At 40.4% G+C, this 27,792-nt stretch overlaps 1 protein-coding gene across 1 annotated transcript in view; it reads right to left on the bottom strand.

Moving 5' to 3' along the window:
• Positions 1 to 27,792, bottom strand: part of LOC132205710 (uncharacterized) — a 47,042-nt gene that overhangs the window by 13,330 nt on the left and 5,920 nt on the right. Inside the window, exon 3 of the mRNA XM_059634962.1 lies at positions 18,375 to 18,641. Coding sequence (XP_059490945.1) covers positions 18,375 to 18,641 — 267 coding nt within the window. The remainder of the gene's footprint in view (positions 1 to 18,374; positions 18,642 to 27,792) is intronic.

Below are 27,792 nucleotides of genomic sequence, written 5' to 3'. Positions count from 1 at the left end.
TTTTCCTCGCTGATAAAGAAAGCGCGCAGTAGTTTTCCCTTTCGCTGGTTTGTCCCAGATTGGACAAATTGGTTCGTTTTCGTGGAGGTCATATGTGTGTGTTATTCTCGGTCCCCCTTTTGTGTTGGCGGCGACAAAAGAGAGCCGAATGGACACAGCATAGAGACAGACAGACCTCCTAATATGCTCACTCACTAATGGGATCACCAGGAATTTTCGGATTGAAAACAAGAAAATTATGGGATTACACGGTGGGAGGACAAATAATATATAATAGTACAAGCGCTCTATATATAGTCGGACAAATAAATGCGGTGCGACCACAAAGGACATCAGATTGGATTTCTCGAGCAGCGAGGGTAATCAGACAGAAAGAGAGGGTGGTTGCCGGACAAGCACATAATAGGGTGCAGCCAACAAAAAAAGAGTATTAGGAAATAAATGACAATTTTTGCCAAATTAGAAATTTCATAATTGTGACAGATTTATGTGTACTAAATTTTTACAAATTATTTGGAAAGTTTTTATTTTATTAAATTTAATTCAATAGATCCACAAAACAATTAATACTTTTTATTTGCAAATTGAATCTTGGATAAAACAATAAAAATATCTCAAATTTAATTTATTAGAATTGATTAATAGTTAACATTAATTTACTGCAAATCAACCTAACAAATTATCATACCGTTGATACTTCAATAAAATTGACTATTTTGGACTTAATAAATTAAAAAAAAATTCTTGAGCTAATTAATTTTACAACTTTCCCTTTTTTGAAAAGTTTTTTATTTACTTTATTAAAAAAGAGCGGCGGAGACCTTCTTCAAAACAAAATGGTCGTCGGCTGCGTCTAATTTGCGTAGGCAAATCGCTAAATTATTCAAATGTGCTCGGTGGTACGGGTGCTTAGCATTTGGCGAAAAATTCAAAAAATCCGCCGCTAACGAGGCAATAAGCGAATGGGCGCCGGCTTTGTGCCGCATGCATGCGCAAAATAATTTAATTCTTTTACTCCGGCACGTCTCCTTTATTTGGAGATGTTTTAATATATGGGTCGGTCGTTCTGCGAATTTGCTTTGTGCCGTATTACACAAAAGCATAATATACGAATCTCGCGTTCGCCGCCGCTGATGAGATGAAAACGCACGCGCGCGTGTGTGGTCTTTTTGTAAAAAGGGCGCATTAACTTTCCTCTCTCTCTCTCTCTCTCTCTAACCCGGCTGACTTTATAGAGAAGAAGAAGAAGCCGCGTCCATTTGGAATAAACACACACACACAATATATAAAGGAACTAAATAATAATAAGAGAAGCAGCGGCGGCGGTTTTTTCTCCTTTCTTCTTCTCTCTTCCTCCCCGATAATATTATTGTGTCTTGTTTTGACGCGCTCTTTAATCATTCGCTAGCTGCCATTCCCAGGCTGCAGAGTAATTATACCGTGGCCGCAAATCGAGAAACTAATCACACAAAAGCAGGAGAGCAAATTAAATTCGCGCCCCCCGACGAAGCATTTTTTTTGTACTTTTTATACTCGGCGGCTCCTTTTCGCCTTATTTTCCTTCCAATATAATTTCCTCCCGCCTGTCGTCAAGTCACTTAAGGTTAAGGCCGGCGGCACTTTCGTGTGTGATCTTGCGCGGAAATAAGCACCTTGCTCGCGCGCGGGTTGCATAGAGGCCTCCCTCCGAGTTAGCACCATTTTTGTGGCTTTTACGCATTTATGTATGTAATAAGTAAACAATGCCCGCGCGGTTGTTAACACAATATGTGGAAGGTAAAAATTATCCTGCTGGATGGATTGGTCTGTCTGTCTGTCGGGAAAAAAATTGTTATTCGGCGTGGGAGAGACTTTTGTCAGAGTCACGACTTAATCATTGTTGCGCGCCACAAAGTACGATGCATGCACAAATTCCTACTCCTTATCCGCGGCAATAAAACAATCCCTCGCTAGCTCGCCTGTGTAATTACATTTGTCATCACTCTCGTTTTTTTCTGCTGAGTCTTGCTCTCTGACAGCCGGCCGAGCTTCTGAACCGGGAAAAGCCACCAAACGATGATGGAACACATTCGGAAATTTATTGCGATTTATCAAGAAATGGAATTTATCAAAAAGGTCAAGACGATTTAACTGGAAGGGAAGTAAAAACTTTTTGGAAATCTTTAATGTTTTCATTTCTCCAAACTATTTAGAATCACAAGGAAATAAATGGATAATTTTTATAAAGATTTACTATTGGATTTTAGATAATTACTTTTATTGCGGATTAATTATTTTGAATGGAAAAGAAAACAAATCATTATTATTTTAATTTATACCTTGAGAATAAAAAAAATATTATATTAATTTTTTTTAATCAAGTATAAATTAAAATTACAATACAAAATACCTTTTTTCTATCAAAACTAGAAAAAATATTAACATGTCGAATATATTTTAGTATTTTAGATCTATTTAAGCGCTCAAAATTATTCAGAAAAATGGAATAAATTGTAAATGCCAATCTTGTGAGTTAAAGTGGTTATTGTGTGTAGGAAAATTCTTGTCCATAGAGAATCGAATTCTCAAGCGCTCTATTTACTTTCCATTTTACTCCATTGTGCAGCACACTTTGCTCCACACTTGAGGTATGCAACCTGCGTGTCCACCGCGGCGGAATGATGCGCCCAACGATCAATTATTCTCGTCCGACAAAACCATTTCCAGCACGTACGTTCGATTTGTTGTGCGGACACTTGCGTTCTTCTTCAAAGTCCGCGCCGCTTCGCTTTTATCCTATATATTTATCATTTTCCTCGTCGCGTATATATTTATATAATAATAAATCGAGAGTGAAAAATTTCGGGGGGGTCTCTTTCAAGTGACGAGGTGGCAATTTATTTTCCGCCCTGATTGACACGCGGCTTCTTTATTTTGACAAAAAGCAAAGCAGCGTCGCTCTTTCGGGGCGCGAAAATGCGATCACACGCATTTATATTATATTATTTGGAGAGATGAAACGGGCAGCAGTTCTCTCTCTGTGAAGCTATTAAGACGCGCCGCCGCCGCCGCGCTTTTCTCACCTGCATCCCCGGCCGCTATTATGTTTCATTAAATACCAACACAGACGCACAGATCTCTTTATGCCGCTGGATGGTCTCCTTCTAAATATTATTCCATGAGTCATGCACTGTCACATTTTTCATGACCAAACAAGAGAGAAAAAATATTGAGAACCGCGCCGGGCTGCTTTTTATCTGCTGCCAGCAGAGGAATAAAACGAAGAAGACATTTCTTTCGGCTCCTTTAGACATGGTGTGCTACTCGCCATAGGTGGTAAAAAGAGAATAATAATAATAATAAAAAGCTAAACGAATTGTTGACGCCCAACATTTTCTCCCTCTGTGCGTGCGGTGTTTGGAAATAAGCTGCCTCGCTGTTTAGATAAGGCAGCGAGAGAGAAAGGACCCGAAAACAACCTCGACCATTATTAATTTGTCGCCGCGGCTCGAGATTCAATTAGGGGATGCAAATAAACGCACCGCCCTGTCCCGACGACAGTAAGAGAGACGACAACACCTTTTTCCAATTTGGACGCAGAACAACAAGAAGAAATAAAAACGTGCCGCCGCCGATGAGGTTCACTGATTTATTGTAAATAAATTCAAAAGCTGCGTGTGTCTCGTCGTTAAGTGGAAGATTGGATTGTGAACAAACAATAAAATTGAGTGGAAATAAGAGATAAAATCTATGGAGAGGGAGGGGTAATTTTAATTAAATTTTTTTAGAAATTCAATCTTTTTTGTTAAATAAATTTAAATTTTAAAATCTTTTAAAATTAAATGAGAGTGAATTTTAACTTTCCAGAAAAATTATTCTTAAACCAGGACCAGAGATATTTCCTTCCTTCCAAATTCATGATAAATTGGATTTTTGACCCTTTCCGAGAACACATTTATTCAAAAATTGGTCAGCATATGGCCCGGTCTCGTATGGAAAGGTCGAGCCAGGGCATGAGGCGCAGATCAGCACTTTCCCATAGCATCGCGCTGTGAGGTCCCTTTGTGTCTGGCCAGAGAGTGAGAGAATTTTTTCCATCTCGCCGCCGCCGCCGTCCTTGTTTGTTCTTCTTATGGTGATTTAGGGCTTTATTACCGATACACAGAGCACAATGATGCGCCTAGTAATTTGACGACCAAGCAAGCTCTACCTGCGCGCGGCCGGCCGGCCGCCCCTCGAGGTTATTCCTCAAACTGGCTAACGATTATTAACAACAACACAGAATCTCCTCTTTCTATCTCTTCATGCGCCCGCCAATAACAACTCTATAATGCTTGACAGGTGGTCGGCCGCGGCCGCGGTGTAATTACGCTCGCGGTAATGTCACCTTTTTTGCGGGCGGTATTTCATCTCGCGGCGATCGGCTCGTTATTGATGTGGTTTACGAATTAACAAATCAACAAGAGTAGAAATCTTCCTTGTATAACAATTTAATACAGAGTGTTTTTTTTTTTGACGCGAGATAAAGAAACCATTTCGGAGAATCGCGCGGGAGTCCTGAAAGAATCAGGTTGCGGCCAAGATTAATGGTTCTTTTGTTAATTAAAAGCAATAACCAAACCGAATAACAAACTTTCCTGCTGCTCGAATTTGATCTCACTTTCCTAATCGGTTTTTTCCACGTCAACCGTTGTGATCAAGCGCATCATGCTTTGATTAAAAGGATTCAGAATTTTATAAATATATTTTACAATTATTTTTTTAATATACAGGTTTTTATAACCTTTTTTTTGAATTAACGAGTTTGTTTGATTAATTGATGATTTTATTTGATTGTGCATTTGCTGCGTAGCTTTTTTTTTCATCCGTGTTTGAAAATGGACCCATCACGGTAATCAGAGTAATAACACGCTTATTAAAGGCCGACTCTTTTTGCAGTTGATTTCTTTCATCACGCAGATTATTCATTCCGAATCGACACCTGCAGCATTGGTTATTCGCTTTGGTCCTGCGCTGCGTTACGGTTATAATACGTGTTCGCCGCCGCCGCCGCACGCAGCAAAGTATTATATTTTTATTTAATCTCCTTCTCTCTTCTCTCTCCAAGCCCCGGAGCGCACCTGAAGACCACCTAAGTCCACGATGCGTGATCTTTTGAAAGTAGCCGCGCATCTCGCTCAGGTATAAATATAAATAGGTACGTGTGTGAGTATGCGAGAGATGATTATGAACAAGATATAGAGGCCAAACGAGGAGTAATCTCCTCCCCCCGTGTTGGTTTTTTCTCTCCGCGAGTTGCGGCTAGAGAGCGAGTCATCATCTCTGCGCGCAGCGCTGCGAGTCGTTCCATTCTTCATCGTGCCACCCGCACTAATCACCATCAATTTCCCTCCTAACTGGCCGCGTGATGGATAAATTGGGACGTGCACCTCTCAATTATATATATGAAAGAGCAGCCCGAAATGCCCCAGAGTGCTCTCTGCACTTTTTATATATGTTACGTGTGTGGCGAAAAACCGCGCAAAGATGAAAAGATCAGACCGCGACTTCAAGGTTTCTCTCAATCACACCTTTTATCTTGTTCCAAATGTATAATTTTTTTAGAATAAATACATTCTGATGGTTTTATATATAATATTTTTATAAGAGAATTAAGAATTGAGGTGCTAAACACACACTTGGCTCGGGCGGTTATAATTAATTACCCACGATATATAATGTGATGATGACCAATGGCCCTGCAGGTATCAAATATTCCGCGTGCCATTACATCTCTCTGCTTTTATTATTTCGAGGCGAATGCGGGAGGCCTTCGGGTTGACATGACTTATAAAACACTTCATTTTTTATTTATCTCTCTCTCCACCTCTTCTGTTCTCTGTGTGTGTATACGACGGGTTAAAGCCCCGCCAGCAGCAGTTTTGATTTATCGATTACGCCGCGATCTGTTACGTACGTATTATTATTTTTAAAAATTACACACACGAGACCACGGGCCAGATTAATTATTATATGAGCTCCGGCCGGAATAAATTAATACACATCAAAGGGCGCACACCACACGGCGTTTGGTATTTGAGAAACCAAAGAGGAAAATGAAATATATATATATATATATATATATATATAAACGTCGGAATTTATTAAAATCTGCGCCTTAAGAAAAATGTCCGTATCAATCGTGGGAATTTTTAATTAATTTTAAAAATAATCCACTCTCTATGTCAACACGTAAATAATTACTTTATATAACGAAAAATATAATTTTTGTAAAAGGTATTTAAATTTTTTTTATATAGACAGCACGGCATTTCAATTGTGTCAATCGATAGGCCTAATGCAGCACTACAGAGTGCCCTTATTTTTTTGATAAAATTTTTTATAAATGGCTTGAAATCCGGCAGCAGCACGAGATCGGCAGCCTAATTCTACAATTGCGCGGCCTCGCGGTTATCGCGATATGAAAACGAAATGGACCTATTTAATACACTTTCGCTTTGTATCACATATAAATTTCGTTTTCCGAGCTTGGCACCACTGCAGCACCGAGAGCGATAAATTCTAATATGCGGAAGGGTCAAAATTTATACGCTCAGAGGAGCTCGTAAAGCAGCGAGTATGAAATAATAGAACCCGAGGAAGCTTTTATACATTAGTATGTAGGGGTGATTGTCCTGCCTGCACATATATAAACGCGTTTTTGAATTATTATTATTTATACACCGACTGAACGACCGGCACCATTTATATTAGTAATTAGGGAGGCGCTATGTGGAGCTGCTGCATTCTTTGAATAATTGCTCAAGGGGTTCCGCGCGCAAATTTAATTGCTCGCGCAGGTTTTATGTAGAAACGAGTTTTCAAGAGAGGTAAGTGTCTCAATTAAGGGCAAATGAACATCACTCGGCAGATTCTCGCATGCACCGAGAGATAAAAAATTAAAAACACCGTGGAATGTTAAGAGAGGCAATAAATTAGCGGTTATTCAATTAGGCCGGTCACGTGACTGAGCTGCGATTGGCCGAACGATCTGAGATTAGTCACCTGGGCGCGTTCCCATTGGTCCGCTCCCCTGGCGGTCAAAGTTTGAACTTTCCAACACATGCAAAATTTACACAATTGCAGCTGAAAACCTTCTTGTTTCTCGGTTATTATGTGGTATGTTATGAATGTACCGTTGCACGAGCGTGTGTGTTATTCAACGTCGGTGTTTACCTTGCGGGCAATTAGCAGCCGCGCCGGCTGCTCGCATGGTGATTCGATTAATCGCCGGCGACGTAATGAGCAACTTGACTCGCGGCACTACTCGTCGGTGCGCTCTGCATGAATAAGTAAACAAAAATATAAATGCAGCAGTGACTCCTGCTCGGTCCGAGACTCTACTTTCACTATGCGCGAAAAGAAAGGTGACGTCAGTCAGTCACTCGCGCGGCACCCACTCGCGGATGTGCGAGCGTGATATGAATGAAAATATAAGAAAAGGAGCCGGGCGGCCCGCGTGGGCGGCTCGAGGGGGCCCGCGCTCGCGGCCCACCAGCCCAACCCACAGCCGCGCATTGGCAAATAATCCGACTTTTACTATTGCGAGTAGGAGACAATTTCTCTCGCGGGCGGTTGGGCAAATTGGTATAATGATCAAGCAGAAAAATGGAATAAATTTAATTTCCTAATTGGTAAAACTTTCTTTACATATGAGAAAATTAAAAAAATTAAAGAAATTGAGTCTGAAAATGTAATTATAATTATTTCAACTGCTCTGTATATTTTAGTTTTTTGGTAAAAAAAAAAAAAAAAAATTATTAATGCATTATAAATGTGTTTGGAGGAAAAGACAATAAAATAAATTATTATCTGATCTTGTATTTTCAGATCATCAAATTAGAGTTAATGTTACCGAGGAACAAATTGAACTGCGCGCCTCGGCCGCTTTTCGTAATGAACAAGCAGCCCGTATTTCCATTATATACAGTTTTTCTATTAACGACCGGGCGCATCCTAATTATTTGTCCAGGGAGACGAATTATTATTTTCATGGGAGACTAACCGCTAAGCATTCTCTTGTTTCGTTAGTGTGCAGCGCCGCGCCAGGGAGAATGAAAAAAAAACTGAAATAAAGGCAATAAAGAGATTATTAAGATAGCATCTCTCTTTTTCTCTTTCTCCACAGCAGGTCCTGTGGCTGATGCATTACATTGTGTGTTTAACAAAACAGACAGCGGCTTCAAATGTTTAAATATATAATAACAACCCAAAGCATATTCAACTGTGTGTCGTTTTTCGACTGCATGTGAGCCGGAGATTTTTATCGAGCCGGACAAATCTATTTCAGCAGCCAAATTATTTCATAAAAAAGCAGGAAAGCGGCTGCGAGTTGCATGATGCGTGCTGCATGCCTTGATAATGAGACGAGCGAGCACTATATAATAACGACAACTGCCTGTTTTTAGTGTTTTCCGAATATATATCAGCGTGGGACATAAAAATTTTTGTGTTTCAGCCGCGCGCGTTTTTACAAGCGTTGAGAAACGTGCAGTGTTTCGACCAATGGCTGACTACTGTGCTATTTCCTTGTTTAAAAAAATGTCTCATTCAAAATGGTGCTCATTTTCAGCAAATTTTCCAAAATATCAGCAAACAGATTAGAAAACAAAATAAATTTTTCCATTTAAATTTAATTTAATTTCAAATTGCTTAAATATTTATCTCTTTTTAAAACGAAGACTATAACGATTTTTTTAAATTTAAATTAATTGGAAAAAATGTGAAAATTTGAATTTTATAATTTCTTCTGCTGGTATTTTCGCAATCTTTTAATGCAAAATATGTTGTTTATTCAGGTATGCGACGAGTCTGGCAGGTGCGATTAGCCATTCCATTGCGGAGTGAGCGATCAACGTGTAAGAATGCTTGCCGAACGCACACATCAACGCCATAAACATAAATATCCACTCGAGAGTGACTCGAGTGCTGCAGAAAAGAGGCTGCGCCAATTTCGCCTCGCTCACATCTCGTCACATGACGCAACTTCTTATTTTTTATTATTATTTTTTTTAAACGCGGGCAAGTTCGAACACGTTTTGCGTGCGAGTGGGGGGCGGATGGGGAGAGAAAAGGGATGCTGAATGGGCCATTCAGACTTCACCGAGAGAGACTGCATTGTTGGCCGCAACAATAATACATATATATGCATCCTTTGAGCGGGAACAGGTGTGAATGGGACGAAAATATATCGCTTTCTTCTTCTTCCTGCGGCAACTGGGCCATGCACGGAAACATGTGCTGCGCGTTTTCTTTTTTTTTATACTTATGTGTACATTTTTTATACACATATAAGAGAGTGAGAGGGATCTTGGCTGAATGAATCAGAGGCCGCGGGAGGAGTAGGTGTGTAAAAATGCACTTTTGTCTGGCCGCGCAGCTGAGAGATAGGAAGAGCAAAAGCTGTTGCTAAGAAGAGAGGAGGCTTTCATCATTTTTTGTCACAGCTTCAATAAATATAATCCTTGGATTTCATAGAATAATATTTTGAAAATAAAAATCTTTAAATTATCAACGTTATTTTCAATTGTATATAATAATTTTTTCTCAATAAAAAATTAAAGTTGAAAAATAATTAATTTTCTAGCGAAATAATTGGACTTCAAATTTTACCCCTTTGATCTCCTTCATTATTCCTTGGCTGAGCCTAATGTCACCGGAGCACGCAACAGTCAATTAGTTCTCGCGACGTCACTCGCGCCAATTTTCATAATCTACGTCCGAGTTTGCACACAGTGCATGAATCACAGCTCAGCAACATCGAGGTTTTCTTTTTTCTCTCTCTCAGCTGCAGGATGATGTAATGCGGGTCGGTCTAACTTTAAGTCATAGGCCGTTTTGTAATAATAGCGCGTGGCGCCGCCTATTGGCACGTCTGACGTGAGTCACTCTCATTCAACTATTTTGTCAGTACGTGTATACATAAATGTACTGATTTGTATGCACACATGCACGACTTTGTGCTCTCGAGCGGTCGGCACAATGCCTCTTATGGTAATGCACGCGGTGGTCTATTGTTCCCGCAACATCAAAAAAGTTATAACAAAAAACACAAATAGGAATCGAAAATAACAATCGTCGTCGCTGAGAGACTGCGTATTAGAGAAAGAGAGAGAGGGAAAAATATTATTAGAGAGGCTTTTCAACTGGCGCCGCACGCCAAAAATTATTATTATGAGAAATTGTTTGGCGAAAAATGAATGTCTTGTTGGCTTTGTTTGCCTGGGAGGTTCTAAATTTAGTCGGAGAAAAATATAAGATGAACATCCTCTTGTTAAAATATAAATTTCAAAAACTTCAGGATATTATTAAAAATAATTTAATGCTTGTTTTGAATACAATTTTGAAGAACTGAATAAAATTTAACTTTTTCCCGCAGCTGCACAAGAAGTAATTCTTACAAAATCGTTTTTAATTTAATTCCAATCTTAATATTTGCGGCACGCCGGTTGATGAAGCTCGGCTGTCAAATCAAAGTCGTCCGCCGCTGCGTCTCATCTCTTTGATCGTTTCGGCCGCGCGAGTGCAAGTACATTCTTCACAATGTATAACTTTCGATTGATCGAAACCGTGTCTCTTGTAGTGCGTCTGCAGCCAGTCAGTCTGGGCAGATCGAGTCGGGCGAATAAAATGTCGCGTGCATTTTTTTACCCGCGCGCAGCATCTTCGCTCCGCAGACGGCAGGCAGGTGCGCAGCGTGCGAGCACCACGACTGAGAGAGACGGATGATGTATCGATGGCTCTGCTTACACACAAAAAGAAGCAAAGAGAGCAGAATAATAATGTGCCATCATTATAAAAATAAACTCGAAATTGAATTTTTTGCCCTTTTCCGCGAGGCGGCATTTTTGCAGCAGAGCACGCGTCACAATATATCTCTCGCATTTTATTTATGTAGGTACAAACACACACGACAAAAGTGGTCGGCAGGTGTACATATTGGCATAAAAAAGAGAAAAATATGTCGTATTGTTTGGTTGTATGAGCAGTGATTGTCTTGTCTCGCGCTTGTTACCCGGCTGACCGCCGCACTTGCCAAGGTGGTTCGCTTGTGTAACTCGCTGCTCGCTCTCTCTGTCTGATTTCGCTCTTTTTTCGCCGCTAATTACGTGGAAAATCGACGCTGAATGAGCGTTTTTCAGCGGCAGGTGTGCTCGATTCACGCCGGAGGAGAAGAGGGGACGAATTAATTAGAATGAGAGAGAAACTTGCATCAAAACATAAAGGGCAGATTTTTTTTAATAATTTAAAAAATTCTCAATAGTCACATTAATTTAAATAAATTTTTAAATAAAAAAGTAGGTCAAGTTTCATTTTCATCGTGAATAATTTTTTAATTTATTAAGGAAGATGTAGAAATTTGAAGTCTACATATACGGTGTTGTTGTAAGGTGCCCTGGCAGCAACAGCTGGAAATGAGCTCGGCTCTTATTTTTCTTCTCCAGCCGGAGGATGAGATGATGAGGTTCATTTACATAAGAGGGAGGAGGTGCTGCTTTTCTTTCTCTCTGTTATGATGCCAGTCGGACCACATTCCTGCCTCTCTTCTGATTCTGACTGAGTTCGCTTCTCTCTATCGCAGCAGGCCATATATTTATAAATACCCAGGGTAATCAGAGCACAATTGCTCCTTTTTTTCTTGTGTATTATGCGCTGCTCATCACCCGAGAGAGTTCACATGATATGATATTTCAGACAAAACTGTTTCGTTTTTCTGTTTAACGCAAAGGGCGGGTCCCTGTACATATTATACGCTTTTGACCGAAAGGAGCAAAGTCGATATGGTCGGGCGGCACCCGCAGCACTTTCTTTAGCGCCGCCATGGGAATTTTCCCATTTTCGGCGGTGTGCGCGTATGGTAGGCAGTAAATCCTCATTTTATTCTCGACCCCCGATTTCTCTGGGGATTTGCGAGTTCGCACACGAAGCAGGAAAAGGCCGCGACAAGAAAGAAGAAGAAGAAAGTGCAGCAAAGGATGAGGCGTGAGAGTGCAACGACCATGGAAAAGCTGTGGCGTTGCTGAACTATTGGGAAAAGAAACGAGGAGCACAAAAGCCTGCTTTTGAGCTTTTATTGAGAGCGGCTCTAAAACTAAAGCTGCATTTTATCTTTTATCTTTCCAAAGTTGAAGCTTTCTCAGTCCCACAAAGTCTCAAAACTCAATAAAAACAAAATTATCTGGAAAAAATTTACTTAGAGTTTTATTATTTTCTTTGAAATAAATATGCAGTTTTGATTTTCACTTTAGAAATTATAAAAAAGTTTTTTAAATAATTTTTTTCCAAAACATTTTACTTAAAATAATAAAAATTTTATGTTTTATTCATGCAGCAAAAAAAATTGTATATAAAATTAAAAATATTATTTTCCATTTTGACATAATTAACACCTTTTTATCTTAACAAGAATAAGCGACGACCCTTTAAAATAAAATCAATTTTTCCTCTCATTCATTTTAACTCTCATTGTAAGATCTCATTTCAACCCCTTTTCAAAAGCCGTCTCCCGCCCTCGTCGATATATAAAGTGAATTTATTTTAAGCCCCGCTATTCTTAATATAATATTACTGCCGGTGGGTGACATCGGTGTCTTCCTTGGTTCTTCAGCACACGCGCAGGCAGCCGTGAGATGACACAGGAAACAAGCCCATAGCTTTGCCCCATTCATGCTCACACAATCTCTTTTTATCCATTTCCTCTGGTGTGCTGCTATCTTTAAAGAGGCCTTCGCGTCCGTTCCTCCGTCCGTCCGTGTTTTAGTGAGGCGGCAGGTGAGGTGCATGGCTAATGAGGAGCGCGACAATGGGCCTGCTGCCCCATCAGAATGCACCACGCGCGGCACTCGGTGTAATTATTATTGAGCCGCTGTTGCGTACTTGCAGCAGCAGCAAACTCATCAATGGCAGCGGCATTTCAATGAATTGCGAAATGCCTTTCTTTCTCATTCACGCTGCACGCAGCCAGCCAGCATCCTGTCTTGGGGCGCGCGAGTGAGAGAGAGAAACGAGCGAGCGACCTCCGCTCTTCCTGGTCGAGCGCAGCAACTACCGCAGCACATGTGTTCGGCGGGTTGCGGAAGAGGTGAAAGGGGAAAGAGAAAACTTCCGGGGGCAAAAAATTTAGAAGATCAACCAAAGCTTATAGAATTTTCTAGGAATATTAAAATTATTTATAAAAAAAAAGATAATCCTATTATTTGAAGCAATATATTGCTCTTTTATCTCCAACTTGTCATCACAACTGGTAAAAAATTAAATCATAAATTACTACGATCTAAACCAATTGTGACATACTAATTTACATTAAATATTATTTTGATTTTACAGCGTCTATCGTAAAATTTTTCAGAAGAAAAATGTGTTCATGCTGAATTTAAATCATGACAGTTTGATCTGATTTAAATTTTTTTTAGAAATCAAAATCTCTCCTTTTTGATTTACTGTCGTTTTTTTTTTCTTTCATAATTGTGCTGCGCTAAAAGGTTAGTGCACCCAAACACGGGTAGCCCTCACGCGGAGCAGTGCCACCTCCGCCGGCAGCAACAATCTCGTTTTTGAATCTCGAACCCCGTTCCAAATTTGGAAGCTCTCTCGCGTGCAGTGCGCTGCGTTGTCTCCGCGTTTGACTAATGGGCCCCGAATTCCGAAAATTCCTCCTTACACTACTTGGTCGTGTTTTGTACGCCGCTGCTCTCCTCGTTAATAATTCCATCCAGATTGCGTTGTGTGGTACAGCAGGGCGGACCTGCTGTTGGGCTCCAAGGGCATCAACAGACAGATCCAGCCAGCCTTATACACACACACACACACACACACACACACACGCGGCGGCGGCGGTGCCCGCCACATATATATGCATGCACACATAATACCTTGGGAGTCATGATGGCTTCTGCCCACTGTTGTTATAATATTGTGTGTGTGAGTTGGACCACCGTAATCGACAAACCATTATCTCTTATTCTCTCTCACACAAGTCAAAACCCCGCTCTTGGTTAATAAATATTCAGGCCGCATGAGTCAAAATAATTATACACGGCCGGTCTCGATTAATATTGTCAGCCCATCGATGGATTATTAGGCGGTGCTCACTAGCTCGCTCCGACTTAGGCGCACACATGATGGCTAAATTATTCCTCGGTAATCGGAGAGCTCAAACGAATTCCCCAAAGGTCGTTACAGGCTTGAAAATTGCGAGGGTTGAAGGACAGTCACGCTTGGAATCTTCATTCCGGTGTAAAATTTGCATAATTTTTAAACTTAAAAAAAAAAAAACAATGCGAAACAGTCTAGATTGAAAATCAAAATCTTAAATATTTGACTTGTTGTTAAACATTTTGATTGAAGTAGATTTCAGAAGACTTTTCCTGTTGATATCCCCCCTGTAGATTTAATTTTTATTATTAAATTATAGAGTAATTTCCATTTTAAGACCCACTTAATCTCGTTATTGGCTAATTTTTATTACGAGTGTAAAGACCTCGTTGAAATTTCACTTTTCCAAGAGTCCTGGCAATTCTCTCTCTTGTCTCTTACTTTATGATGAGCACCGTTCCTGTAACGCTCGTTCGGTACCCCTTTTGACATTGAACCTCATTCTTATTCATACGTTTATGCCGATGCGCCATAAAAAAGGCGCATGCACGATAATTTATGTGCGCCGACCGAGCCAAGGGCCGAACTGTATAGCGCGGGGCTAAACGTATTATAAAATAATATACGATTCGGTGTGTAGAGCGCGAGTGCACCGGGCAATATAATAATGATCAGACATGCAATCGGCGGCGGCGGCGGCAGAGAGCGAGCGGGTGCATGTGAAACACACTCGCGCTCCTCGCACACCGAATACAAACTCTCAAATATATACGTCGTCGTGTGCGAGCAATACAAGAGGATGAGGAAGCCGCACGAGTGCTTTTTCATGAAACACAAACCACCCTTCGAGAGCTGCGCCCGCCGCGAATGCAAGGAAAACCAAGGAGGAGCGTGCCGATGAAAAATAATCAACCGTCTGCCCAATTTGTGCTGCAGATATACAGGGACTCATTGCAATTGCGTCACCCTTGGCTATGGAACGTGAGAGCGTTCTCGGGTCGGTCTTCGCATCTAATACCTATGGCCGCCCGCCGATGACTATAAGCCATGTACTAGACTGACTAGGGACAATGGGATTATTGCTGTGTTGTATTTGTTTCTCGTTCAAGAGACCGACCTCCCATAGTATAAATCCCTTTTTAGATTACAAAGACTTTATTATTTTAAAAGAAAATACTGTTTTGTTATCAAGTAAATATTTTAATTTATAATATTTTTGTACAATTTAATTTTAAAATCAAACGTGGATATAAAAAAATGGTGAAACTGAGGTTGCCAAGAAATTTATTCCGCAGTTTGAATTTTTATGAAATTTAAATTCCAAAACCGGCTTAATTTAATTTGGAATTTTGTCGCAATAAATTTTCCGCGGCGCATACTAAACTTCCTCCTCTGTCCCCATCAGGGTCGCGCGGTTCATTAGCAGCAGTTCAGAATGCACCAAGCATTCGAAAAATTCCTTTCCCTGCGTGCAATTTCGCTGCGCCTGCACATTATTTAAAAAGCCGGTGTCGCTTCTCGATCGCAGTCTTTTGGTGTCGCAATGGCAAAAGAGCAATACGCTTACTTAAAAAATAAGTACGCGCCGTGTATTGTAATAATTGGCGAGTGCCACGGTCGGGTCAGGGGTCAGCCTTAGGCTGTTTACCTTTACGGATTAAGCGCGCGGCCGGCTGTTGAGAGAGACGAATTAGTCACTCGTCGGCACAAGTTTTTCTTTTGTTAACGCACGCTTGCGTGTGCGTTAATTTTGTTGATTTTAATACCTCGAAAGCCGCGGTGAATATAATCCGAGTATAGGGTGGCGAGTGAGCTTTCGGAGAGGAAGAAAAAGCAGGAGGCCTCTCGCCGGAATATCTAATTATCCCGGCGGCAGGAATGTTAACCATCCACCCACTTAATTATCGGATCGGCCAGGCCGACAAGCCTTTTTTAATTACCGCCAGAGCTGCAGCCGCGGCGCGCGCTGGAATTTTCTCGGGAAATTGAAAATGTAATATTACACTTCATTGAGCGGAGAGGAGCGGTGCAAAGGAAAGGGAGCCGACCAGAAAACCCTATCAGTGCAGTTGCACACCCCCATCACCAAGTCGTAAATTTTAAAACAAACACCGGAGATAAGTGCTATTCAGACAAATTTAAAAGTACTCAGGGATATAAAATTCGTACAAAAATCGTACAAAAATTAAAATAAATAAAATTTAAAAACTAAATTTTAATAAATCAGCAATTTTATAATCAGTTTAAATTGCGTCAGCTGTTTCGATCAGGGTCAAGGACAGAAGAAGAAATCCGCCCCCGAGAGTTCCAACCCAATGTGGGCCGCGCTTCCTCGTTAGACATCGCGCCAGACGGACACCTTGGGGCGCGTGTTGGAATGATTTTGGCACGCAGTGCCAAAGCGTGTGAGACAGAGAGAAAGAGAGATGAGAACGGTGTGTTTCTGATCTTGGCGTAAGAAGGTGCGAGCGCCGAAACGCGAATCCGCCGGGCTCAGACAAAACACCCCCGCAAAAAGGTGCAAAAATCACAAAAATTGAGGTTAAAAAAATTAATAATATTAATTTTATTATCAATTCTCTTTGCTTACTTTACATATTGAGTAAAATAATTTTTAAATTAGAATTTTTGTCTCATTTTGATATTTTAAATTGCACTGCGGCAGTAAACTTGGTACATAAATTTTTAATTGTGGCGCTGAATTGAATTGGGGAACACGTTCGCTGGCACCCCAGAAGGGGCCACCTCGCCGAAAAGTGTGCACTTTCGTGGCAGCTAATGAATTTTTAAATTGATTGCGGCAGAGAGTGCCGGACGGACGGCAGGCCGGTCTGACTGTCGGTCGGTCGGTCGCAGGAGGAATATATAAAGAAAAGAGAGGCAGAGAACAAGAATAAGGGGCTTAACCATGTATGGTGGCGTTACGTCACACAAATGAATGTGTACGCGAGCCTCCACATATACACAAAGAAGAAGAAGAAGAAGTTGGTCTCGGGCTCTGTGTGTGTGTGTGAGTTAAAAAGTGAACTAACCGAGAGAAGTGTATAGAGTCGGTCCTGCTGCCTACGCATCTCTCGACGACCGGCTCTCTCGCGCAGGGGCTCCGATCGCGGGAATATACATAATAAAATATATAACCAAACAACACAAGCAAGCGTCCTCCTATTCGCTCTGTTCATAATTCAATCGGCCAGATTGCAGAACAACATTCCAGCCGCGTGTGTGCGGCGCAAAGCATTATTTGGACCACTTGCGGCGCGAAATTCCAGCACCGGGGGATCCGCCGATCGCGCGCGCCGCCCCGCACCAAATTACTTACGTTAGGCGGCGAAACGTGCCTCTTGCTTTTATATTCGATCTGTCGCCAAATTAATGGGCTGGAATGTGGTGAGAAGTTTATGGCTCGCCGTTTAAATTGATGCTTTTTACGACGCCTCCAGTGGAATATAAGAGAATTATTACAGATTAAGAGGAGAGACTGTGGGAAAATTGTTTGTTTGTACTTGGACGCAATTTGTACAAAATTTCTGCAAATTCAAAAATTTATAAAGTTGAGTGATAGTAAAACATTTGCATTTTGAAAGGAAATAAAAGATAACGGAGAATTACTGAATTATTAAAATTTAAAACAGCAACAACGGAAATAAAAAAAACGTTTTTTTTAAATGAGACATTATTAATTATAAATATGCAGAAATGTTCCATTTATTTCCATTAATTTTTAAAATTGTTCCTATATAAAAATAAAATAACAATTTTAAAAAATTTTTAGAATTTAATTCAGCTTCTACTTATCTTTTTAATTTAAATTTTCCCCCAATCTGAGTTTCTGAATTAATATAGACATCCTCTCCCAATCTTGGGCCTCTTTGTAATAATAATAATGATTCGCCAAGTGGCGCGTGTCTCTCTCTTTCTCCAAAATATGCATATGTCTTTGGAAGTTGCTTTTTCCGCTGCCGGGACGACATGTGTGCATCATGGGAATCACCTGCTCGCGCGAAATTTAGCATGGTGCCTTTGAATCAAAACACGCGCGCGCGGCTGCAATTAGTCCATCAAGCGGGCCCATTTCGCCTACATTGTAGTGCGTCGGCTCTCTCGGAGGAGCGCGCGAGAGTGAATGAATTTGGCAGATGCTGACACGTGGCTCGGCCGCCGGCCAAGAACCGCCGATATTTCTCTCGCAGATTGTTATACTTACTTTGTTTGAGAAAGAAGAGAAGAAATTTTGCAAAGAAAATCATTAATTAGGTACTCACCGGCCACCCCGAAGAGAAAAGGCGCGACTAGAACAAACGTTGTGGTCAGTAGAGGGATAATTCGCATCCTGTGCGCTGATGTTGTTCTTGATATCGATGAAGAAGAAGAAGAAGAAGAGGATGAACTACTACACGACGATGAAGTAACAGAAGAACAAGAAGATGAAGAATTACTACTCGAAGAAATTTCGGCCTCTGGGCAGGGCCGTCGCTCCACCGGGTTATGCAACCCGTCAGTCCCATTTAAACACCTCCAGCGTCTTCGTCCTGCAACACAAATTTGAGAAAACATTGTTAAAACAAGAATTATTATTCTTTGGTTGAAACAAAAAAGAAATAAATCGGAAAGGCCGTCTGCTGCCCTTTCTTTTATACACACACACATATATTCAGACGGGCTATGAAAACACGCCTGGTATCCGGAAATGACACCGCGCGTCTGCACCACCGCCGACGGTAGCAGAGCAACCTACGGTGTAATGAAAGGGAAATAAAAACAGCACCTCGCCGGGGAGTGAAAAAAAGAGACTCTAACCAGGAATTCCAGCTGATTAAGGATGTGTTAGAACTGTTAAACAAGACTCACATTTGTTTTTATCTTGAATACATTTTGATGAAAAATTTTAAATTATTTGGGGAGCTAATTTTTGTTTCTTTTAAAACCTTCACTTTCATCGGCTTATTTCTGGTATCATGCGTTATTTTAAAATTTCGCCGTTTTTGCGTGAGTCAATTTTCCAGCCCGATTGGATTCGCGAGCCCTTCAAGGCTGTCTTGCCTGTTTTTGCTTTGGATTCATCAATATGTACGAGAGGCATCGCTCACTCCTTTTCTTTTGCAGCGGCAGCCGCGGATCAGGAATGCCACCGCGCGGGCCCTGCAAGTGTGCGCGCTCCGCCAGGTGTTCCGCTGTACCTTTTTAACTGGTTCACTTTCCGTTTTATTATGCACATATCGTCTGTATGGATGCTCGAAATATAAATAAATATCAACGAGAGACACACGATTATGGTCACGGACCCGTTTATCGCGCCCTTTCTGCGGAATTTCCATTACAAAACTTTCATGCTCGCTCGTCAAACAAAAAAGTCAATCGATCGGGGCGCGTGGTCTGCCTAAATAAAATTATCCACACGCATTTTTCGTGCAGATATCCAAGGCAGCGCAGGGCCAATTATAAAGCGCGAGTTGGAGCGAGCAGGAGAACTCGTGTACCGAGGGCGAGCTTAAAAATAAAAGAAGGTTTGAATATTGTCTTTCGTCGCCGCGGTCTATTGTTTTTAAGCGGGTAGTAGGCGCAGTAGCGCATATAATAGCCGCGCGCACCATCCGACCGTTTGCCGCTCCAAAAAAGGCCTCTCGCCACGGGAAAATGTATAAAAATGACTGCCACAGTGAATGAGCAATCGCACTTCATCTTGTCTGCACTCTCGTCAAAAGTTGTGTACTTGAGAATTTTAAATTCGCAACGAGAGAGAGAAAGAAAGAAAGAGCGGAGGCGCCGCCTTAAAATGACGCCTTATGCACTCAAGCGGAAATCCCAAAGCAACTGCCAAATTTAATTTAATTAAAAAAAAATTGAATTTAATGTGAAATAATGGATTTATTAAGTTTTTCTTCATATTTTTAGAAACCATATACTTGTTTATAATAGAGAATATATGCAAAATATATAATAAAACAATTTATTAGTTTGATGTTTCTGATGCGATCAAATTAAAAAAAGGGAAGTTTTCTTCACAATGTTTTAATTTTAAATAAATTATAAGACTTCATTTTAGTTTGTATTTCAGACACTTCTGGCCCAGCAGAAACAGTTTTAGTTTTAGAGGCTAGATAATAATTTCCATCTTCTTGTTTTTTTCCATTTCAGCAAAAAATCTCGGTCAAATTCGAGCAATTGGGAATTCAAGGTGAGCCAGGGCAAAAAGTCGGCCGCAAGAATTTGCGACTTTGAAATTGCCTCTCATCGAGCTAGCCTCTTATTTACAGCCTCCGTCAAGTTTGCATGTCAAAATTCGGGGAATTTTTATTATATCAAAGTGAAAAAGGAAATCGGCTGCTTCGTTTGATTTATTTATTTTCGGTGGAGGTTTTATTTTTTATTTTTTGCTGGCGTGGCTCTTTTCAGCGCAGGATTGTGAGTCCAGAGCCGAGAATGGATTGAGGTCGGCTATATGCATTGGAGCATTACTTAGAGCGAGTGCTACTAATCAAGGAAGAAACAGCGGCTCTCGGCAGCAACACCGCGCCGCTCCGCCACTATAAATACATAATAATCAGTCATGCGAAACCGGCATCTCGGCAGAAAGAAGAAGAAGAACCTCACACATCGGCCGTGCGCATCCGTCCGTCCGTCCGACACGTCGGTAAACAATTTAATACACCATCAACGCGGAGCCTGAGCTGCTGGTGTTGAGAGTATAAAAAAAATGAGATACTTATCGGGGGAAACGCGTCGCAGTGTAATTATTATACGCACTCGATCATGCACGGAGAGAGAGATTAGCGCGCCGAGAGTTGACACAAAGTGCCACCAGAGTTATCTATTTGTATATATAAATTTTCTCCTTTGTACTGTTATTATTATATGTAATTCTAACGTGTGCTGCTTGTGTGTTCATGTTAGGCCGCGAGAAGCCTTTTATGAGGGGCGCATGCATGCAAGTGCAAAAGGCGTCGTCGCACTTGTCCAAGCCACTTACACACGACGGGTCTAACTGAAGACTTGGGCAATGCAATTAGAACTCGGCGTAAAATAAGTGGATTTTTTTAAATCTATTTATTTCTTTATGGCATTTCGTATACATTTAAACCAATTTAAAAATGAAATAAACAATCAAATAGAAAAATAATTAATTTAACAGATCGTCAGTTGAATATGTTTGAAATTAATTTCTAGAAAATATTTTAATTTTATCTACGGAAAATTGCAATCAGTGAATTCATTTTTAAATAGATGAGATCTGAATTAAAATAAGTTTCAAAAAGCTTTTTAACAAAATGAAATCAAATAAATTTTTGAACTATCTTTGCAACAATTCAAGGCAGTCTTTACAACAATGGTAGTAAATTTTTGTGATTGTTGGAGAAGGTAAATTTTTAAAATTTTAATCACCATTGTTACTTGATATGCCAATAATGAGTCATTAAATTTTAATGTGCAGCAAAAAGAATAAGAAGCAGTTGAAAAATTATCCAAAATAATTTTAATTAAATTGCGTTTTCACTTCATGCATTTAGGCTTTGATTAAAAGAGGATTAAATTTCGGAAGCAAAAAATTAAATATTGTCTGAAAAATTTCGGCTAATAACCTTTGCACGTGCTGTCAGAGAACCGGCCTCTCTTTCTTTGTCTGTCAAAATCAGCTGATCGCGACTAGCCGGCCGGCCGATTTGGTTTACACAGGCTCGAGCCGGCTGGCTTCTCTTAATTGCCAGTGTGGCGGCCGTTCGCGAAAATAGCGAGACCAAAGGCGAAAGAAAACGCCGGCTTAAAAATAGGCGGCCAGAATTCTGCGTGTTTACATAGGTAAGTCGACGCGACGGCACCTTGGCCACTATCAAATCGGCAATAATAGCCAGAGGGACACGTGTGTGTGCGGCTAAGAAAATTATAAAACACCAACTCACCCATTCTGTCCGTAATTATATGTGCACTGCCGCTATTTGCAGATCATTCAAAAGTCAGCCGGAGAGCAGATAAGGCAGCGCGAGGAAGACAAAAACCGGAACTGCACCGGCACTCGGCCGCGACTATTTATCTGCTCGGCTAATGAGTGACGCAACCGCCTCCCGCTTGGCACTCTGGCGACAAATACGTCACCCACCGGCAGGGAATAAGATGCGGAATTCAACGGAATCGAAAAGTGTTTTCCCACGGCTCATCGTTTTTATCGCCAGAAATAATACGACCGCAAGAAGTGAAAATTTTCAATTTACTGAGAGGGTATGCACCCTTTTTTCCGAGAGGTCGAATACACGTTCAAGGAATACGAATGAGCTTGGGCAGCTTATTGATTCAAGGGTTTGCGGCCGAAGATGCGGGGTGATTTATTTTGCATGCGGCGGCAGAAAAACGGGGTCAGCGAGCGCAAATAATACAAGAGCAGAACTCAAGGTGCATGTGAATTTTGATGACATGCAATATTGCGGCGAGCATTACATGAAACCTATGTGTATACCTTGTGGGTTTTTTTTAAAGGTGAGTGTGCAGCGAGCGGCCTGCCGACCCTTGTTACATGCGAATCGTATAAGGGTGTAATTGAAGGATGCAGAGAGGCGCACGAAGAGAGAATGAAAGAATTAAACGTTGTAGGACAAATTTAAGAAAATAGTGAATATCATTTAGATTGAGTTTAAAAATTTGCACAAAAACATATTTTGTAGCAATTTTTTTTAAAGAAGTACTCACATTGTTGGTCAGTTTTTGGTGAATATTTTGCAAACTTTTCACACCGATTGCCAGAGTAAATCTGCCGCTATATTGATCAATTTTATGGCCATTGAGCAAACCGGATGAATGAACCGTCGATTCTATGCGCTGCATTGAAACTTTGACATTTTATATTTCGAAATAATTAAAGTTGCCGCTCATCCGGTTGGCTCAACAGCCATAAAAATTGGGCAATTTCCAACAGAGGTTCAACGACCGCAATTTTCCGATAGGAAATTTCGCTCTCATTGTATATTATTTATTGACATCATATAATTTGTATTCATTTAAAATGCCAAAGTTGAACGCGGTCTTGGCGCCTCTCTTCACATAGCTCTCTTTGTTAGAGTAGCCCCGTGCAAAAGATGAAGCAGGCCTGATTGGCCGCTACTAGGCCACCGCGCCAGAGATGCCTTTATTTCTATTTGCCCGTGCAGGCCGCATGCACGTGGAATGTACTATGCATATCAGCTAGATGCATTATTTGTCAAAGGTATATGCGTGCGTGCCGGGTGCCATTCATGAGTCGGGGCGTGCGATCGTGAAAAATCGCCGGGGTGCATTAACCCTCTATTATTTATTTATGGTGCAGGCGAGCGCAGTAATGCACTCACTCACGACCGTGTTTGATCCACTGATTAGATTAAAAAAAGCTAAATTAATGGAAAGCATTACAAATATGGACCTTGGCTGTAAATGGCTCGTTTTGATTATTTTAGGGGTGGGAAAGAGTATAAATTACAAATGTTACAAATTTTAAATGAAAGAAGCATTTTTGTTTGTTTTTAATTTACAGGAGAGACAAAAATTATAAAATTTGAATTTTGTAAGTGCCACACTTCCCACATAAGCCGGCGTAATATATTTATTCATTCTCATTAAAAAATTATGTTTTTGCTTTATTTTTTAGGTGTGAGAATGAAGGCATCAGCGTGGCCATCGCATATTTTCGGGCGCCTCGCGCGATTTGCACAAAAAGATGAGCTGCCGTGCGCCTGCAAAAATCCAGGCCAATTAATGCCGGTGTACAGTTGGTTGTGTGCCTTACTTCTTTCTTGCATTCGCCAGCCATTGTTCTCAATTAAAATGATCGCACGCCAAGGGAAAATCTCTCTCCGTTTATCCCACGTAACAAAATGATCATTACCGCCGCAGACGCCGGCGTGCATAACAATATTAATACTTTTGGTGCATAAGAAAGAGAGAGAAAGAGAAGTTGACTTTAAAAAAGTCTTATTCCAAGTTTGGAAGTTACATAGAGAGATGAAAGTGTTTGATACTCGATTGGAATTTAGATTGTGATTCATAAAATCAGAAGCAGGAAAATCCTGGAGAAAATAAGCTCAACATAAAAAGAGATAAATTAATTACTACATAACAAAATTCGCTCTTGATCTTTTATCTTATTTATTTTCTACAAATAAAAAGAAAATAATAAAAATCAAATCATATGGAATACATTACATATAATTTTAAAAAAAACATACCATATCCAATATGAATAAGATTTTATTTTTGTTATATATAAATTTTAACCCTAGTTTGCTCCAGATAATGAAAAATTGAAAATTCTTATTCCATATAATAAACGAAAATTAAATGAATCTAAAATTGATAAATTAAAAAAAAACATATTATTCAAATAAAATTATTTGATGAGATAATCAAATAATTGAACGTTATCCTGGATAAATAAGTTTGAGCCTGCCCCACTTTTTATTCAAATTAGGCCAATCTGCACAATGTCGAGTGCAAGCCAATTAAATTTTTTCTCTCACTTGTCTATTGAGCGTACATAATTTAATTGATATTAAAAAAACCGCATATTTGCATCAAGGCACGTGTACTTGCTGGAGAGCTGTTGGCATCTCTCTTTTTTTCTGTCGAGCATTCCTCGCGAGTGCCCATCCCATTATATGAATAAGTGCAGCGGCGGGTGAGGTCACTCGGCACATTTGCATGATGGCAGCCGATGGATAGCGATCTCTATTGCAGGTCACATTACCCGCCGCCGCCGCCGCGAGAGCACTGAACATGCACTGCATTCAAAAATATTTGACCTAAATAACCTCTGGGAATTTATGTTTGCCAGCCGCACACTCGGCAATAAGAAGTAGTACTGGAGGTGAGTGCGTCTTTCGGAGACAACAAACGCACACTGTGCAAAGGAAAACGTACACAGCCGCAGCAGAGAAAGAGAGACGCACTTTTTATCTCTGTATATGCTGCAGCCTTTGTGCAGTAGTTTCCCTCGTCGTAATTGCGTCTTGCCTTTTAAGGGCGGCTGCACTTCAGGTCCTTCAACCCTGATCCGATTCACTCCAGAATGAAAATTAGAAGAAGAAAAAGAAAAAGAAAAATTAATTGTATTTCTTTAAATTTCAATAACTTTTCTTTTTTTTAAATTTAAAACAGCAGGACCAGAATTGATATTGGTTTAAAAAAATTTTTGCTGTTTTTATTAATTATTTTATTAAAATTTTCATCCCCAATTTTTGCTCTCTAACTAAAAATATCTTGAGAATGAATTTTTGGCTCTTTCCGTGAATGGGACGTGAGTCGTTCCACGCACACGTTTTCTATATAGTTTCTAATTTTAGTCCTTCCGCCGTTAATTAATCGACAGGCACATACCGAATTTCCTGTGTTTTGTATAGTCCCATTCAGCACCCTGTATAGGTAATTGGGCGGGCGTCCAATTATAATAATAACAGAGCACAAAAAGGCGCGATTCGAGCCGAAAAAAGAATTAATTACGTCAAAATCTCTCAATTAATTTCGTACGTCGGCGCACGCGGGATATTCTGCCACAAGAAATCGGCGAGCAACACGCGCGCGCGATATGGACTGATAACGAGAGAAAGAGATCGGTATCGCGCCCGCGACTTTCTTTAATTATAACACTCACTCAAATAAATTGTCACGCTCCCGTGCTCGGTAAAAATTTCCTTCTCTCGCAAAGTGCGGTTTGTGTATAACACAGAGAAAGAGAGACGGTAGTATAAATTTTACGGCCTTTTTATAAATGAAATCATAATTTAATATTTTGTATAATTCAACTAGCCAGACACGAGAGAGAAAGAAAGAAAAAGGCTCTCCGCGTGCGAGACGATCTGCGGCCGGATGAAAGTAAATCTTTCCTCCGAGAGCTTCTTTCGGTCTTAATTAATTGTGCGGTCGGCGTTTCTGGCTATGCCGTAAAGGCGCAATTACCACCACGTTACAAGTGCACTTACTCGCAAACTCTGCACGTTTGAAATAAGAAATCACACATTATTTTTGCTCAATTAATTTGTGAAAGTAAATAATAAAATTTGTAAATTAAAAAATAAAAATACATTCGAGTGAAAGACCATTAGGAAATGTGAAGTTCTTTTCCTTATCTGATGAAAGTCAAACCAAAATTTTGAAATTATAAATTATTGAAGAATCAATTTTATTTAGTCAAAATCCTATATAAATTTTAGATTCTGCGAGCAAAGAATCGTCGTCAGAGTTTGTTGTTCTTGCGAGTGTGTGTTCGCTGCTGTGCGAGGTAGCAACGAACGCGCGTTTTCAGATGAAGAGAGAATAAAAGGCCGCAGAGAGACAACAGAAATCATGAGGCGTAAAGTGGAACCCAAGTAGAGAAGACGACGACTTTTATGGAAGAGGACGAACAAGTGTAAAAAAACAGACAACACACCGCGGCGACGTGTTGTGCTCTTAATTCATACACAATGTTTCACCGCACCGCACACACACACACTTCTCTCCTCCTCTCACATTATATGCCCTTCAATTTGAATATTCATTACTGAGCTCACGGTAAATTCAACTGAATTCGTGCAAAGATCCATCAAAAAGAGTAAAAAGTATATCAATTGTTGTGGATGCTAAGCCACTATGGCTCTGCTGTACAAAAGCAGGCGGCCGAGATGCCGACGGACTTCTTTTCAAGGTTCACGGTGCGCGCAGAAGGTCGACTTTGAGTTAACAGAAATAATGCAACTCCGCTCGGAGAAATCTATCAAATGCATTATTTGATTAAGTTCAATTGATTCAATTTGAATTCTTAAAATTTTTAAATAATAATTTTATATATATTCTATTTTAAGCTCTTTTAATTTCTTTTCTCGTGCGAGTCTCTCTTTTTTTCTACCGTTTCGAGGAAACAAAGCAAACATCTCGGTGCGCACTTCCCCGTGCGATTTCGCGAAAACAAGTCCCGTACGTTTTGTTGGCTGCTCTGCCTGCCCGTGCTCGCGGCTCGGTGCAGGCGGTCGTGGTCTATTAATTGATTACGGCATTAATAATTAATAAGGCGTCTCAATCTCTCGCCGGATTGATTAGCTATGCAAGAGCAGCGCGGCGTTTAAAAATATATTTATAAAAAGGGGAGCAGCGGTTCGTTGGCCGCTTTCCGCTTTGCAAAATCCCATCTTATTTTTTTAAGCACGCGCGCCTGTGTATATAAAAGTGCTCGTTTGCAGAAATATTTCAGCGATTGTTTTTCTCATTCACGCGACGCGATATCCGCTTGGAAGTTTTCGTATGGTGACGTATCGGACGTGTGCGAGGGCGAAGGAAGGTGCAGCGCGCACCGGTTGACGCCGCGAGATTGTTAACTCGCTGATGTCACACATTTATACACACATAGAGCCGCATTTCCGCACCGAGAGTGACTGAATGAACAACGTCCGTGAATGGAGCCGGGAAAAATTACGAACCAGGAAAACGGCAAAGTAATTTAATCGTGTCTCATTAAATTCCTAAACATTATTCTGTTGGTCTGTTGTGTGTTCTAAATTAGGAAAAAAAATACAGAAAATTCTTAAAAACCAAAAAGTATAAATATTTTGAGATATCAAATTGACGCACAAGAATATCCAAAGAACAGATGAAAATTTTAATAAGGTGAAATTTGAAAATTGTGACTTTAAAATTACAAATTTTTATATAAGAATAAATCTCTAAAATGTCTTTAAATATTAAAAATTAAAA

The sequence above is a fragment of the Neocloeon triangulifer genome, unplaced genomic scaffold (genome assembly GCF_031216515.1).
Source record: "Neocloeon triangulifer isolate White Clay Creek 2 clone unplaced genomic scaffold, ASM3121651v1 ptg000003l, whole genome shotgun sequence".
Taxonomy (NCBI): Eukaryota; Metazoa; Arthropoda; class Insecta; order Ephemeroptera; family Baetidae; genus Neocloeon; species Neocloeon triangulifer.
The sequence above is the reverse complement of the archived record's forward strand: the minus strand, read 5'-3'. Positions and strand labels throughout refer to the sequence as shown.